This window comes from Carica papaya, chromosome 7 (assembly GCF_054855325.1).
Source record: "Carica papaya isolate Zhongbai chromosome 7, ASM5485532v1, whole genome shotgun sequence".
In the NCBI taxonomy this organism is placed as follows: domain Eukaryota; kingdom Viridiplantae; phylum Streptophyta; class Magnoliopsida; order Brassicales; family Caricaceae; genus Carica; species Carica papaya.
The window spans coordinates 2,535,465-2,553,389 of record NC_142315.1 but is presented as its reverse complement, the minus strand read 5'-3'; the positions used below and the strand labels follow the sequence as shown (position 1 = coordinate 2,553,389).

The following is a 17,925-nucleotide window of genomic DNA, read 5'->3' as shown; positions in this document are numbered from 1 at the left end:
ATTGTGTGCTGTAACATTTTTATTTTACCATGAATCAGAATGTTAGTATTGGCATGGAAAACTAAGCACAAGAGATCATGAATGCCAACATTCATGTCAGTAACCACATCTCAGCAGTTATCGATACAACTTATGATCATGGTATATTACTTCTTTTTTTATCTAATCATTTGAAATACATAGTGAGTAAAGAATCTTATACATTAAAGAAAAAAAAAAAACTTCGTTCATCAGTGGTTTTTCCTATTTTATTCGATTTATCTTACTCAATTCACTATTTTATTTGCGTACCGACTGTATCTCCTAAACTCGTGCAGTTCTTAATGTTGTAAGCTTGAAAAACATTTAAATACTAAACTTTCTTTATTAGCTTTGACACTTGAAAAATTATGTAAATTTTTATTAAAATTAGCAGCTTTTTAAGTTAAAATTTCAAGTAAAATGTAAGAAAGTCAAGTTTGGTTGCAATTCTAATTCTATAAAGTAAAATGAGAATATAATATTAACATAAAATATAAATTTGAGTGATAATAGTATCCTAGTTACAAACTTATTATACTGAAAATAAATATACGACTGAATTTGATTCAAAATTTATGAAGTACTATACATTATAACCATCTTTTCAAATATTTAACGAATAAAAATACAAGAGTAGAATTAAAGTACAACATATATATTCAAATACTAAGAGAAGCACATTTCAGAGAAAAATCCATGCATTATAATTATGATGCAGAGCTATCAATATAATTTTTTTGGCTGATTTCCTAATGATTACTTTATTTTATCCTATTACTATAATTATGAATATTCATGCATTAGGAAACTATATTGGAGGATAGCTTGTACATGAATCTTCACAGTTATGAAAATTTGTGGGTGGCTTATACCACAATGATAATAGTCTGTTTACTTGTTAATATATAATGTATAGTAAAAACCACCAAGGTGGTAGATATAGACTTGTTTGTATGTGTCTGTATATTGTGTTTGGAAAGAAAAAAAAAATTGTTCTTAGAGATATTTTGGGAATGTATAAATAAATCAGATCACTTTTTAAGTATTTTCCCACTATTGTTATCAATGAAAGAAAATATTTTTCGAAACTGAACAAAAAATATTCTACTTAGAAAACTATTTTACATCTTGTTTCATAGCTAAACACATAATGACAAATAAAAATTGGAACAAACCTAATTGAAATTGGGTTTTTCATTTCAACAACTGGAATCAAACTACTAATGGCATTAGTGTACATTTGAATGTGTCTTTCTCCCCCCACAACCAAATCAAATGAAAACTGAAAATTCAATGGGGTCTAGGTCAGGGGATTTCAAGAACCAATTTTTAAAGTGATGGTTAAGTTTTCTCTCTTTTCACTTTCCTTTTCTTGGTCCTCTGGAGTCGAATCAAACAAGAAATCTCTCTCATCATTGCTGCACAACATTGAAAAATTTGCTACCCGGGAGAGGAAACAAGAAAGGTCTAATTTTGCTAATGGGTAAGAATCAGAATACGAGTTTGAGTTAAATGAGAAAGAAAAGTATTTTTCCTAGAAAAAAATTCTCAGAAAAAAGTTTTCCTTCTCCTCCTTCTTTTTTTCTTTTGCCACTGTTCTTCTTCTTTTTCTTCTTCTTCATCTTCCTACAAGACAGCCAAAATTGATGGTAAGAGTGGTAATAGAAGTACAATGATGAGGACAATAACCAGAATGATAGCTATAAACGTCCATTTCCTGGAGGCCTTCTGGTATTCTCTTGCTTCCTGAAGATTCTCAGTCCCTCTCCGGACAAAAGAATTGGCATGAGCAACATGACTTTCAATGTCATTTAGCTGGTGACCCTGAGCTTCAACCAGAGCAGCCATGTCCAGGAAAACTTGGTGGAGCTCAAGCAGGTTCTTTTCAATCTCTTTCACAGCATCATGTCTTTCTTGAATCTCTGATATGGTGTCAAGAATCTGACCTCTACCTTGCTCTTGAATTGCCTTTTGAAGAAAGTTTTCACTTTCCCCACTTGATATCAGATTCTCAATTGTCTGATCATCAGCTTTCTGGCCTGTAATGGTGAAGTATCTCCGCTCAACAGTTTCTTTATACTCAGCTTGCATTTTGGCTCGAAATCCTTGAAAACCATCCATCAAGTCCTTGAGTTTCTTGCCTAATCCGCTGACCACAGAAGTCCTGGTTCGGTCTGTGGACGAGCCAGGGCCACAGCCAGGCACGTTTCTGCTGGTGGCATTGGAACGTTCCAAAGCTTCTAGCTTCCCTTTGATCATTTTCACCTTCTTCAAAACCTGCTCAACATCCATGTCCATCCTGGCCCTCAGCTCCTTCATGGTCTTGGCATTATGGACAGTCTTGCTTTCTTCATTGGCATCTTGTAGTTTCTTCAGCAGATTCTCAACAGTCCTCATGTCTTCTTTAACATTCTCGACATCTTCGAAGAACTTGTCGAGGTTCATTGTCTCCCCACCAGCCTCCATGTCATCCATAAAGGCCTGCTGCTTGAGGTCTGTGTATTTCTTGAAGGAACTGGAGAACAAGTCATTCATCTTGGCTTTTGATTATATATTCTAAGATATGGGTTTTATCTGATTTCTTGTTTTCTCAAAGGGGTTTTATCTGCTTTCCTGTTTTCTCAAATGGGTCGATCAAAGAAGAGATTTTTTGTAATGATTAGTTGAAGATAAGATTAGAATTTTTGTTAATTGAGGGATAATGAATTGCATAGATCTTCCTCTTCATTCAACGCCTGGGCAAATGAGGAGGAAGAGAGAAGGTGACAAATTCCAAAACTGTCACAATAAACAAGGGAATGAGGAAGTTGCCTTATTTTTGGTGTGTTTGTGAGGCTTGAGGTTAATTGGAGATTTGAACCAACCAAGCTTACTCAAAACCAGACAGAAAATGGTTAAAAATCAAAGATTACCCAAAAATAACAACTCCCATTTTTTTCTTATTCCTTTGGAGATAAAGATAGTTTTTCTTGACTTGGTCGCCTTTTTTTCTCATCTAAATTAATTATTACCCATAATATGTTTGCTTTATTCACCAAATCTACCATAAGCTAATTTTTATGCACTATCTCATATATTTTATGTAACTATATTTGGGTATTTCCTAATTCAATGTGTAATAACACAATCTTCTGAGTCCTCAATCTATATATTTATGTACCAATAGAGTTGTACAGTCAAATTGGTAGTTGATTAGGTCTATAATTGCATATCCAAGGGTCAACTACTGAATATTTATAGAAACATGGAATGAGGCAATCTAGCTAGACTCTCTTCCTTGTGGGTAGATATCTCTGTGTATATATATATATATATATGTATATGTATATGTATAAATAGAATCTTTGATGGTGACTTATTTGTAACTATTCTTTTTTTTTTTAAGTGACAAACTATAGAGATCCTTCAAATTGCATTGAGGGATTATTTTGTGAGTTTACTAAATAATGTTTTGATCAAGTTATCAATCAACCGAAACATAATAATATCATATCAATACATACTAATTAAGCAAAATAATTACTCCTCCATTACATTTAGAATTATGTGATTTCTGAACCAGAAATAAACTCATCTCTCCCCATTAATAAGCAACACAAACAAGATTCAGAAAGAATTTTACCTCTTTACTCAGAGGAGGAAAAAAACTAACATGATTTTTTAACTACATCCTCAAAAGATGGTAAAACAGGGCAGAAGGTGAGCTCCTAAAATAAACCACATGGCTTCAACCTCCTACACATTTCATCTACATTTTTTTGTTTTTCATTTTTCTTTCCTGGCCCCCAGTTATCCTATCATAAAGTGTGATGCTATAGAATTTCAATCAGCAAAACTACTGGTATCTTAGCCAATTTGTCCTACCTTCCTCTCTATGTACAGTCGCAAAGAAGCTCGTTGCCAATGGAGAAGATGGATACGTGATCAGAAATGTAACTAACTCTACAATGGTCCCATCTTGCTTAACGGTCAAAATATATAATCAGAGTAAACTGAGCTATCCGATGGTTGACGTGGGCGCAGATGTTTTCATTGATGAAGTATCAAGTCTATCCACATCTTGATGGCTACTGCTGATGTTGACACCATTGCTGAGTATTTGTTCCTCTGGTCCTCCCCTATCCGTCTGTACCTGATTCACTACCGAACTACTGTTGCCATTAGACCCTGACGATATCTGTTGCTGGAGATATCTTTCAGTAGCATCTTGGAGAGCAAGAATCATGCAGAAGGGTTCAGAAGCAGGTGAGGAATCTTCTTCACGTTCTGGCTGGATATTCAAATCGATTTGGCCTTTAAAAGGAGAACTGGAGGACTTCATCCTGTGGGGATCATCATCTGAACAATCACTGGCTACCTTTTTCTGGTTTGGACTGCCGTTTCCCGTGTTACTACATGGGAGAGGATCCTCATCCAAAAATGGTGGCTGCAATTGCTGCTTGCGTGTAGTTTCTTCTTTCTCTGATTGCTTCTTTTCTCGCCGCAACATTAACGTGCGAAAACGGCGCTTCACTGTTTGACAGACGTTACAGGTGCAAGTTTGTTTGTGTTTAGGGCCTTTCCCGCTTGGAGGCTGAATGCACACAATGCAGGAGCAGCCAGGTCTATGACGAGGATGCTTTGTGGTGGCCTGGGATGATGCTGGGAGACCTTCACCCTCACCCAGAATAGCTAAGTTGGCAAGGGTGTCAAGCCCCTCCATAGCTTCAACATTATCTGTTTCCTGTTTAGCAGCCTTCATTTTCTTAGAAGCAGCTGCGCAATCATAGCCGCAAAACCAATTGTGATTTTGACAATTGGAGAAGCACATATCACCATTTTAACAAGAATATCATAGAGACCACGCAGGGACATAAATAAATCATCATGACAATTAATAAATCTCTTCTCCCTCTTGAGTGTAACAAAAATGAAAGTCTACTTTTGCTCAAAAAATTTGTACCTGAATTACAATGGGGTACCAGATCTTCAAGCTGTTCCACTGTCAATTCTTGAGCTGCTGTACATGAGGATCTAGCAGCAGAAAGGATTTAAGCAAATTAAAGGACTGACCAGAGACATAAATACCAGAACTCCTATAATAATATTACCTACTCCATGTACGTGAAGAATAAAAAGATCAAAAATGGAGAAATAAGACTCCAACCCATCCATTAAATTAAGACCAACTTCATTTATGTCATTTTATGTAGAGGAAGCACCTTTGCACAAACTCACAATGTTTAAGGCAATGCTATCTAGTTTATGATGGCCGGGTCCTTCCATTCATAATGTTTAAGGCCTGTTTAGTTACAGAAAACTGTTATGACTTTTTGTGTTCTAAATTCACATACGTTTTATATACAAGAATATGTATAGTTATTGAAATTGAAAATAAGATTTGAAAAATAATAGTAAAAGGATAATGTAAATTTAAAAATAATTTTTTATTCCATTAAGCCATGCCATCTTTTCACTATCCTTCAACATTTACTTTTATCTTGAACGTTTATATCACTTTCATATACAAATATATATGTATTAGAACACGAAGATTCAAACGAGTTTTCTATAACTAAAATAAGCCTCGAAATTTCGAAGGACACCAAAGATTCTGCTTATTATTTCATTCAACTTTAACATGGTCGTCATGGCAAGAGCAATTTCATGACAAAATTTCCGATGTTACGCAATTGTGGCTTAGCCCTCAAACCATCCGGCTTGCGGGGTAATAGAAAATAAAAATATTTCAGAATGTTACAGCTAACAGATGAGGTTTGAAAGATGATCAAACACACAATTTGAGCAGAAATAGTACTGCAGAATGCGGACATGCCTGTCTATTAGAAATACAAATTGATGAATGCCCTACCTTTCTGGATCCCATGAGTTACCAGAACAAGTCCATTTGGAGGGAAGAACAGCATTAGCAGGCAGTTTACGCCACTTAAAACACTCTTCACACTGAGCCCATTGAATCTTTTCTCTGACAAGGTAAAATAGAGTTGAGATTTGCTTAACCCAACAGCAAAACTCTAGAAATGAATATTAACAGGCAAAAGGATATTTGAACAAACTCTTCTTTTTTTAAAAAAAGGATATTTGAACTAACTCCTAGGCAGACTCAGTATATGTAGAAACAAACATTCGTAATGTAGTCTGACAACTTAAAAAAATGATAATTTTACTTCTCCATGTGAAAGCACCCACAAAGTAACATTAAAAAACCAGTCAGCCAAAAGTAGTTGAGCATTTGCTCTTTCCCCACCAATTACTATCATATAAAAAAATTTTAAATGGACTAAGTCAGAGAGCAGATAGTCACAGAACCAGCAGAAATAACCTGAATAGGAATATATAACAACACATAAAAAGCTCAAAAAACAAAAAGAAGAAACTTAGAAGCTTAATCACTGAAGATAGAGGATTTACCCAGTATCATCAGTCGCCAATATTGTTGGCTTCCCTAGTATTGGCGCATCCTGACATAGCACATTAAATTCAGGAACTTGCTCCTCAAAAACAATAACATGATGCATAGAAAACTAACAAGTAGAAAAATGACAAATAGAACAAAACTTGATTACATCTTCTTTTTTCTTTTCTTTTTTTTTTGTTTTTATAATTTCCCCTTCAAGGTCATTACTAAAAGGAGAAACCTCAGGCCGACATAGGAGACAGCGTCGAACCGCATTAAAGGCAGTGAGCTTCATAGCTTTGGCCAAAACTTAACAAATTTAGTATAAACTAGATGCAAAAAAATGCTCTTTCATCTGAAAAAGAATTGTAGTTAAATGGCATTTGTATCACTTAAAATGACAAGGATAATTGGCTTATGGTAGATCATCCTCAGAGATCTGCCAACAGTTAGTGAAGACAGACATGAATTCCGAGTTACATTTTTTCTAAGTAGAAAAAGAAATATTTTATACAGGGGCATAAAGGGGGCGCCATCCATATGCATGGAAAAGACAGCCAAAAAAGTTGTGCAACAAAACCTGATAAAATATTAATGAGCTTCCCATTACTATTGAGTTAGTCACACCCCCCCCCCCCCCAAAAACAAAAAAAAAAAGAATATTATTAAACTAGCAAGAAATTAAAAAATAAAAAGCTCAAGTTTTTTAGTTCATTTTGAATCTAAAATAAATGAACAGATTAGATAAAAATACAATAAACTTTTAAGATAAAAGAATAGATAACTCAGATTAAAAAACATAAATAAAGTAACAAAAATTTATACTGTCTAGATCTTCTCCGTGGAGAATTTGAAGTTACAAACATCAAGGCATCAAAGAACCCCCTTTTCATTTTTCTATGAAGCAAGCCAAGGTCTTCATCTGCTACTCTCACTGTCTTTCAACCCAGCCTACTACTTTTTGACTCTTGTACATATATGAATTGCTTATCAGCAAGTTCAGAATTGAAAATGTACGTTTGATATTCTTAGTGGAAAACACAACGGAGTTCAGTTCTTCCTAGAGTAGAAAAGAGTCTAAAATTTCTGTAATAAAAATTTCTATTTTAATCAGCCACAATTCTACCAAGTTCATCTAGCATACTAATCAAAACCAGGGGTATAAATGTAGTGAGTAGTCTAATTTTCTTCCCATTGAAAGGCACAAGCACATTATACAAATCCCACAAAAGAAAGACTGAAACACAAAAATCATAGAAGAAGACCATATGAGACTAGAGGGGAAGAAGCAAAAAACCGAAAAGAGGAATTATCACTTAGAATCCAAATTTGATATGAGTAGTAAACAAATATTGACCATGATACCTCGTATTCCTCAAACTCAAAGCCTTCTATCACCACAATGCTTGGAACATTGCTAGGAGGTCGGAGCAGTCCTTGTGCTTCTTCCCATGTTAGTTTCAGTTCTATCAGGTCTTCACTGTCAAGTCTAAGACGCTTACTCTTTGAACCCAATGTGCTGCTCTTCCTCTTCCTCGACATTGATTTCGCCCCAATAGCTTCTTTTGCTATATATCCCGACTTATCAACTTTAGACCATGAACTTGGATCTCCAAAGTCAACCTGGTGATGGTTGAAAAGTTAGCAAATCTGATAAACCTTTTAAATGATTTAGCGTTAAAAAAATAATCAGCTTTACTTTTTGTGGGATACTAACATCTCCATTTGTAGCAACTCCATTACTAACCATGGCCGTTTCATTGTCCTGTCAATTGAAACACAGAAACACATAAAAGAGATCAAATGAACTGCTTAAAGTTTCTTTGCTTAACAAAAAATCAGAAGCTAAAGATTGCAACACATGCTAGAATTCTGTGCAAATAATAGGATAAATTTTATCCGCAGGTTAACAGGTTTGTGAACTTTAGATAAAAAGAAATGACAAAAAATTTGAGATAAAAAAATTTGCTTCTTTGTCAAACAAAGCAAAAGCCAAATACATGACACTCGATATTATAAATATGTCAATATCCATTCACGGTTAAAGTAGTCGTATCAGAAGTAATAGACAAATTGCAGTCCTTTACTAAATCTTTAAGGTACATCTTCCTCCATCCTAACCATCCAACATTATTAGATTATTAAAAAAGGAAATAGGAATGGCCTCAATTGAAAAACACTAAAAAAAATTGATGATTCTGTAATTAAATTGCTCCAGGAATCATGATGATGAAAAGAAAGAGCATCTAGTAAATTGCTTGTGTGAATAACAGTTTTTATCACCTGGCTATGTACAATGTACGATTAGAATTAAGGTGCTTGACATTGCATGAAACCAAACCTGATCAGAGGATGGAGCTGCTGAAGCCTTTCTGAATCCCATAACTAATTTCCCTTCTGGATCTAACCTACTAAATGTCACTGCAGAAAAGAATAAAACCTAATTCAAAATCAATGGTCATCTCAATATGAGAAATAGACAAAATGCTCAGATATCAATCAGTATATAATGATAAAACAAATTAGTAAAATAGAATTGAAAAAAAAAACCTTTTTAGAAAAGAAACTAAAGATCAACAAAGCAGACAATAACTTAAATCTTTGACCACAGTCAGAGAAACCTTTTTTTTAAGAAAAAAGAAAAACTACAATCCCAAGCCACCTTATTAATCTTGGAACATATAAAATATACTAGTTAAGCCAAGCAGCAGAAGAACCAATTCCAGAGATTCCAGAGAAGAAAAAACAGTTAGTGCATGGACGCAAATACACATAAAACAGCACATAATAAACCACACTTCAGAAGTCGCAAGTTTCAGACCATCACTGTCCAGTAGCACTAGTTACTTACCTATGTCACCTGCCTGTAACTGCATGTTCTGTATGCACGGAGTAACTCCCTCTAAAACATACATTCTGCTATTATTGTTGGGCCAAAAGCGGAACTGAAATATCCATTCTTTGCCTTTTGAGTCCTGGACTTTAAGAGGTAAACCTTCCGGCTGAGAGATTGGTGGGAAGTAGGCCTAGGGCACAAAAACTACATCTTAGACTTTTATGATTATTTGGAAAAATATATGTACAACTAAGCCATACCCAACCAATTCAGAGAGATTTGTAAAAAGCTTAATTGTGTGTCTGACTATTTAAATAATACCTTCATAGCACAATAAGGTTATTAACGTCACAGCAGTGCTTATATTTAACAGTATAGATTTCGTGACACAATATATTACATCAAAGAACACTGTTCCTAAAATCCTTTAATAATAATATTCAAGAAAAAAAAAATTCTCTGCAACAAGAATATATGAAGTCGATAATGGATATAAGCATATGATTTCTGCTCTTTAGTCACTGATGACCACATCAATTCATTTTATTGCTGGGTACTTTAAGCTCTAAAATTAAACAGAAAGAAACAGACTGAAATTATGCAACAGAACAATAAAAACATACTACAGTTTGACCGTAAGTATCTACACGTAAACATAAGGTTGATATAGAAGCATTTGAGCATACTGACATCCAAATGGTATATCCGCCACCTAAGATAAGAACCCCTTGACACATTTTTTTTGAAATAAACAACCACTTGACACATATGCCAAACTAGTACCATAATCCCTAGGCTTCTGTCCATGAAAGGGATAAAATATGGAAAGAATAACATTTAGAAGAAAATTTTCAAGCCTCCATGAATCAAGTCCTAAGGTGATGTGAGTAATAACTCACACTGACGCATCGAACACAATGTATGGCTCAGGGCAATAAACAATAATAAAATAAAACTATTAACCAAAAGAAAATATCAAAACAAAACCCAGAGTTTGAATGATGAGCAAATAAGAACATCCCTAGGTAGGCTGTTACAGGAACTCACCTCTGCACATTTTTTTGGTAGCACTAAACGCCCGATCCGCCCTGCATCGCTGGCACTTAACATTTTCTCAAACAAAGGAGTGATGACAGAATTCGAACTTACATATGGTTAAGGTTATAGGACAGGAAGCTTAATCCAGCAGAGAGATAAAAACGGGCAGGGGTGGACATTTGGTTAAATACAATGTAAAGAAGAGCTAGCTCATCTTTTTTTTTTTTGTGAAAAGGAAGAGCCTAGCTCATTTCAATAATGAAATGGAGAACAGAACAGATCAAACAAGAGTAGGAAATCAGTCTTCACACTGGAACTGCCTCAACAATTTAATGGTGTCACAATCAGAAAAAAAAAGAAGTGCATTCACTAACCCACAAAAAAAAGTTCATAGAAGTAAAGGATACCCCAAAGAAAGCTTCTGTAGATCTTGATCAGTAAATCTGGGCCAATAACGAGACAGCAATTGACTTTTCCCACGACCATCAACACGGGGCCTTCCATTGCGAATCTGACCATCACCTGATGTATCAACTCCATTATGTAAGTTTCCATGAATTTGCTTTCCTGGTAAAGTTTGAGGCATGGGACGCAAATGAGATCCAGAGACTTGAGTCTGACCAGTTGTTTCATTTGCAGATTTATGAGGCACAGAGAAGCTAAATTGTGGAGTTGATGGTTCCTCTTTTAAGGATGAAGGCTGCTGAGATGTATTTAAACACGAACTAGTTTGCTCCTCACAACTAATTCCTGCAACAAGATGATCCTATGGACGTTCAGAAGGCATCATGTCCGCCATTATTATATCCTCCCTGCATGAAACACCCACTGACACACGAGTACATGCAGTGACATGCTAGAGGACCACGATTCCGTACTCCTGGAATGATTATACCCACTACCGTATTTCTTAAAAATCTGAGGATGATTTCCAGAAGCATGAATTACAAGTTCCCTTCACATTTAAATTGGAAAATAATTGAACTTATACTATGATATTATTTTTTAAAAAAATTTACTTCAACTCTTCTTAAACATACCTAGAGGACCAAGGAATGTGTTAAATATAGTACGTATTGATTTAATACACACAGAATGATCTAAAAAATAATCTGAACCTGGATTTCCATTTTCGAGTATATCCCCGGCACCGAGCTTCAGGCTTCCATTTATCGATCTGTCCGAAAAATCCTCGACTTTCCTTTTCTCCAGGGAAGGTCCTGTATTAAGTCTGTCAATACTGGTAGATAGATCAACTTCATAGGGCATCCTACGAAGAAAATCCGGCTGAGAAATAGAAGAATTGAACAGAGTAGGTGCTTGTCGCCATGGCACAGGGCCTGATCCAGCCAACTGACTCCAATTCTTTACAGAAAGGTCTTTAAGTCTCTCTGGAATAGGAGGATGAAAGAAAAAAGGCGACAATGAAGGAGTTGCTCCCTGCAATACAGAATAATACAAGGTTGTAACAAACTATTCTGAAGATTAAAGTTATATAATTATAACTATATATGAATAAAACAGCAGCAACAAACTTCACTTCAGAAGAAAGAACATATCAACCAATCAAGAAGTTTCAATTATTAACGCAAACCGAAAAAAATAACATAAAGTAACTATATGCCTAGACAATGAAAACCAGTTTTAGGAAATGCAGAATAATTGAATAAGCTCATGCCTTGTACTATCCACGTGATAGCTTCACATTGATGAAAACAACCTACAAGATTCTAATGAATTATACATCAAAGTCAGGAGATCCATATGTGAAGGAGAGAATATGACTAATAGCATCTGCATATGCATGTGCAGCTAGCTAATTTTTGTTGAACCTAACTTTGACAACTAAATTTGTTTGTTGGACTGCCATATCACTTCCCCCTATCAGAAAACTTAGGGTCCTGATCAGTTATAGAAAACTCTTTTTGAGTTTGAATTTTCATTTTGTGCTTTTATTTTCACATAGAAGTGATTGATTGTTAAGGTTAAAAAAATGTTCTGAAAATTAAAAAATAGTAAATGTGCTGAATTTCAAAAACACATGTTTTCAATTTTCTGATTTAAATTTAAACAATTATTGTACCCAACTAAATATATACTTTACCTATCTGAAAATTTTCCCATAATTGATAACCAAAAGAAATCCTTCCAGAAAAGAGAATTTTTAAAAGTTTTCTTAATCCAAGTCCACAGAATTAGTTAAAGATTGACAAGGTGAGTTGTCAAGGTTAATGAATTACAGCAATTCAATTCATTAGAATAACAGTGAGAACAAAGGATGAATGTTCAAGAAAAGGAATGACAGAACATATAAAACAAGACAACTAGAAAAAGCCATAAACAACATAGAATGTTGCCAGTTAGGAAGCTCATATTTATTCTCACCATAACAGCATTTTTGCTTGCACATGTGATGCACTCGATTCCTCCAGCATCCAGTAAATAAAATACATGAGCCGAAACAATACATCCACAATGAATCCGCTGCAATGGAAGATTAAATGTAAGACAAATTGTGGCAGATGTCCAACATTGTAACTAAGAAAGATCTGAATCCTCTTTTTGATGTCTACATTTTACATATATACAAGAATTTATCATGATAAATCTTCTGCTTACCTTTCCACATGACTCACAAACCCTCCAACCAGCAGCAGTAGAGTGGAAAGTCTCACAATATCTCCCTTCTTCATAAGCAGAACTGAGATCTCAACAATCAGAATCAGTGATCAAAGAAAGACAAAGCATAACATAACAGAAAGTTGGATTATATTATAGCTAATACTAAATGTCTAGAGATATTTCAACTCAAACAAATCCCACTTGGCGAGCAGTATGTCCGACTCAAAGCTAATACAAACAACCAAATGGCAGTGCTAATCTATAGCACAAAAATATTTTCACTAAAGAACTCTCTTTATGATCATGAATTAGAAACTGCATCCAATCTCCAAAAAATCCCAATCGTTTTGAACTTTCTATTTTCAGAATGGAATATATACAAAACCCCTATGATTAGAGGTTAAATTAATTGTCAAAAGAAGAATTAATCCACAATTAGGAACCATTCTAGGAAAATAAAAATTCCATATGAAAGAAGCAAATTAAAGGCTTTCATAAAAATTCTTGTACAGTCGAGCATGAAATTCTCATTCAAGTGAATCACTTAAAGAGACCAACCTCTCCTCCAAGCGAAGCACTTTCGTAGATAAAAACCTCAACAGAATAACACCTCACTTGAACTTCATCCAAACTCTGGCCATATCATTAACCCCCTCTATAAGAACCTAACCTACAACATTTGCCTGCAACTCACAATTTTGTGAGCAATATTGGATACATATATTCATTTAAGTAAGGACTACTTTGTTGTCCAAAAATATCATTATCCCAATAGGTAGAATTGATAAAACTTTCTTACCTACTCCACCCAAGTGAGACACCTTTTCAAACCAAAACACCAACAGAAAAAGACCTACTGGGATTTTACTAGTCATGTGGCATCCTAAAAGTGACATTTTGCTATCCGTTTGCCCTGGTCACCATGAATGTTCAATAGTAAATATATCCTTCAAGGATAAATTTTGCTTCAAAGTCCAGGAAAAATCTAGAACATGCTTCTGGTCATATGAGAACACATGATAATAATTCGCTGCCAATAATATAATTATCTTTTAAGATAGTTATAAGCTACAAAAGCTCTAACAGGGTAGAAAATGAATGTTAACCTTCTGAGTGATCCATTAAGATCACTTATTAGCTGTTTGTCAACCCCACATGGGAAGAAACCAAATGTTCTTTCAATTTCCAACTCAACCTACTTCTTAAGAGGTCCAATTTAGTTTTCATGGATGTAGTGTTGTTGATAGAATTTCCTCCCTCTTCTCAAGTTGATGCCAAGATAAACTTCCATTCCAAATTACGATAACTCCAAATTGTTAACTGCAACTGCACTATTTAGCCTTCAAAGAAACTGACTAGAAGGAGCTAGACCAAGCTGGTAAAAAGAATAGCAAAACTTCTGGAAACCCTCAGTAATTGGTCCATAAAGATTACATCATTAGATACCCAAGGGTAATGAAGCCATTACCAAATACAGAAGAGTGTTCTAACCATCTAACTTTCCGATAAAACAAAAGCAATCTGAGACAGCCCTCCCCTTGAAGTATTCCTGAAGTGCTCCTCCAACACAGGGTAGAAGACAGGTTTATTCCTTGAAGTAAACTCCTATTCTTCCTCCACTTCAGCCGCAGTCAAAGAAACAAGAGCTGGCATGCATTTAGTCTTAAAAAATAAACAAAAACCAAGAACCTAATTTTCCCAAATTAACCTCCTATAACAAGCCCAATCGTTTACTTTCAAACAAAACAAAATTTAGGAAAATCACCACACACCCACCACTAATAGCCTTCTAAATTCGCAGACAAAACCAACCAGCCAAAACCACAGCTATTCAGCAAATTAAACATCAAAGAATCCCCCCCCCCCCAAAAAAAAAAAAAAAAGAGGGAACAAAATAACCATTGAAGCCAAGTCAACAGAGAGTAAAACACAGGAGACTTACCCACACCGATCACAGAGCTCCGCACGCTCTCCGCTGCGTAGTTGCCAGCCTTTCTTTGGCCGCTCCGATTTGAACTCCGCACACTCCGAATTGAAGCATATCTTTGACGACGAAGACGAAGACGACATCGAGATAAGAGTAAGAAACAAAAACCAAAAACCCAACGCCAAAGATAACCCTCACATAAACCCTAGAACCTCCTCTCACTAAGAAACAAGCTGCTAAGAGAAAAACTAGAAGGAAGACGTAGAAAGCTCGAAACCGTTGGTTATTGCCTGATCTACAATCAGGAAGAGACTGAGGTTAGAGAGAGACCGGAGCAGTTTTTTGAAGTGAGAGAAAGTAGAATGTGTTGTATATGTGTAACATTAATATATATATATATATGCATACCCATACACGACATATAGATATTGCCGTGCGTGTATATAAATGAGGCTTTAAAAGCACGTCGTTTATTATTTAGGGCGTCGTCGTTTTCCTCCTCTCTTTTTTTTTTAATTTCTTTTTTATTTTTCGAACTCTTCTGTCCTTCTTGTCAAATTGAATCATCACCTTTTATTAAACAAATAATTTTAAATTCTAGATTAATAATATTAATTACTATTTTATTTATTTATCTCAATATATTTAAATTGGTAACTTTCTCTATAATTAATAATTTATAATTTATATATATATATATATATATATTTTTTTTTTTAAATTTGTCCCGAGTCAAGGCAGACATTATAAATATCTATTTATTCCATTAGGTAAGTCAGGAAGGGCATTTAAGTAATTTTATTAGAAACTTGACTTGGATAAGACTTGTGTTATTTTACAAAAATACCCCACGTGGAAAAAAAGAGAAATATATATATATATTTATATTTGGCGAGTGTACACGATTTGCGTACTTGCGAGAGTATGGGAACTCAATCTGAACAATTTTGCATGGCCCGCCGCGAGTATCATGCAAACACGTAACGCACACTTTGGGGCGTTTTATTTTATATATGGCACGCGCCTTTTTTGGCAATTGTATTCAATCGACTTGAGGGGAAAAAAAAAAAAAAACAGCTGTGCTTTTTCCCAACTTTCTATTCTTTTCGGGAAAATTATAAAAACTGCTTTAAATAATTTTAAAATTAAGTCAAAATTATTTTAGGTTTGACTCAATTTTATTTTTATTACTTATATTGTATAGTATAATTTTTATAATTATATTAAAATACTCGTATTTTTATTTTTATTTTTAAATAAATAATTATTGTATATTACCATATTTAGCTTATTTTAGTATATTTCCTTTTGTATTTAAAAGATTTAGATGGGAAATTATTAATATATATTACCATATTAAAAATAAAATAATTTTAAAACAAATAAAGAATATTGGACATTTGTCAGAAATTTACTTTTTTATATATATAGATTCCCAACTTTTGATATTTTTTTAAATTGATTATTCACTTTTCATTTTATTTATAATATAAAGTTATTCTATTAATATATTCTATTAAATATTAATAAAAATTGTTACATGATTCTCACGTTATGAATTCTATAGTTAGTCAAAGAAAAATAAAAATTAATAAATTTCTTATCAACTTATGCAAGCATAATTTTTATAAATAACAGGGATGAAACTCTAGGTTAAGACGCACGTATATATATATATATATACATTCATGTATTTATTATATTATCTAAGTTACAAAAAATATTTTAATTTAATATATATATCAATCATTTTGATATTTGTGTGCATGGATGAAAGAATTTGAAATAATATATAATTTTAAATTTAGTTATTGAACCTAAATATATGATTCTTCTATTTTTTTCTTATTTTTTATTTTTAAATTTTAATATATATATATAAATAAATTATATATTTTATAAGTTAGCAGTAACCAATTTATAATATTACATTTAGTAAAATTAAAATTTTAATTTATTAATGTATTAATAAAATCTGAATAATTAAATTGGATTAAATTTATTAAATTTACGGATAAAAATAATATTTTATGACAACTAAATTTTTTTATTTAAATCGTTATAATAGATCAAAAATTTTATTTAATATTTTTAATTATCAAAAGCAAATATACCCAAATTTATTGGTAAAATATTCATAGTGTAAAAGTTAAAACTACTTTTTATATTATTTATGTTTTTTAATTTTTTTTTTAAAAGATCAAATTAGATTTAAATGATATAAAATATTTTTTTATTTAAAAATATAATTTAATTTAATCACTGCATAATATCATAGGTGCTAGTTTTATATATATTAGAACACTGTAAGTAAATAGTTTTGTTTTTATTATTATTATTTAAATAATTATAAGGATGAAAGGAAACATGTCATACACTGGAGCTTGAGCTGAACTTAGCAGAATTGCAATGGAGTCTGCTCTTTCATTAACTCTGTCTCTTCAAGTATGGAAGGCAGCCAGTACTCTGTTCGCGTTGTAAAAGAAATAAAATGATACGATGTGATTTGAATCTCTTTTTTATATTTTATAATTCGATTCAATCGATCATAGTATTTTTATTAATATTATTTTATAGAATTCACAATAATTTAATGTTTAAAAGAATTTCGACTATTTTAATTTTATGAAAAATACTATAATATCTTGTATTTATTTATTACAAAATATGTTAATGTTATACGATAGAAAATATATCTTAAAATATTTCAACCCTTAATTTTGAAAAAGATATAAAAAGTTATTTCATTTTTACAAAATTAAGTTTGTACTTAAATATGCATGTATATATATATATACACACACATATTGTTATGTTCTATGATTTCTTTGAATATAAAATTTTAGTTATTAGCAGCATTTTAAGCTTTAAAATACTCCTCCCATATAAGTATATACATATATATATATATGTTGATCAATATGCAAGCCTGTGTGTGTGTGTATACGATTGTGATGATCATCATATATAACTTTTGTTTTCTTATTTCATTGGTTTTATTTGAAAGAGGCATATGATCATCGTGCTTCATTTAGATCGTGTGGGTGTGTGTATATATATATAATATATGTATAATTCAAGACA

General features: G+C 33.1%; 2 protein-coding genes across 7 annotated transcripts; both read right to left on the bottom strand.

The window, feature by feature from the left end:
• Positions 1 to 1,185: 1,185 nt before the first annotated feature.
• Positions 1,186 to 3,301, bottom strand: SYP125 (syntaxin of plants 125). Its single transcript, XM_022046544.2, has one exon. The coding sequence runs from the start codon at positions 2,554 to 2,556 to the stop codon at positions 1,648 to 1,650; it is 909 nt and encodes a 302-aa protein (XP_021902236.1). The 5' UTR covers positions 2,557 to 3,301; the 3' UTR covers positions 1,186 to 1,647.
• Positions 3,302 to 3,508: 207 nt separating this feature from the next.
• Positions 3,509 to 15,224, bottom strand: VAL3 (VP1/ABI3-like 3). 6 transcript variants are annotated; one of them, XM_088207510.1, is made up of 15 exons: positions 14,857 to 15,223; positions 14,021 to 14,560; positions 12,912 to 12,993; positions 12,678 to 12,776; positions 11,411 to 11,732; positions 10,700 to 11,042; positions 10,302 to 10,398; positions 9,270 to 9,444; positions 8,760 to 8,839; positions 8,118 to 8,183; positions 7,784 to 8,041; positions 6,433 to 6,482; positions 5,873 to 5,986; positions 4,964 to 5,034; positions 3,509 to 4,776 (listed from the first exon to the last, which is right to left on the bottom strand). In XM_088207510.1, exons 4-15 carry the CDS (start codon positions 12,678 to 12,680, stop codon positions 4,019 to 4,021), a joined length of 2,337 nt encoding a protein of 778 aa, XP_088063636.1. In that variant the 5' UTR covers positions 12,681 to 12,776; positions 12,912 to 12,993; positions 14,021 to 14,560; positions 14,857 to 15,223; the 3' UTR covers positions 3,509 to 4,018. The 6 variants fall into 6 exon arrangements, with proteins under 6 accessions (XP_088063636.1, XP_088063635.1, XP_088063633.1 ...); XM_088207509.1 differs by lacking the exon at positions 14,021 to 14,560 and having other exon boundaries at positions 10,700 to 10,814; positions 10,914 to 11,042; XM_088207507.1 differs by lacking the exon at positions 14,021 to 14,560.
• Between the last annotated feature and the right edge of the window lie 2,701 nt (positions 15,225 to 17,925).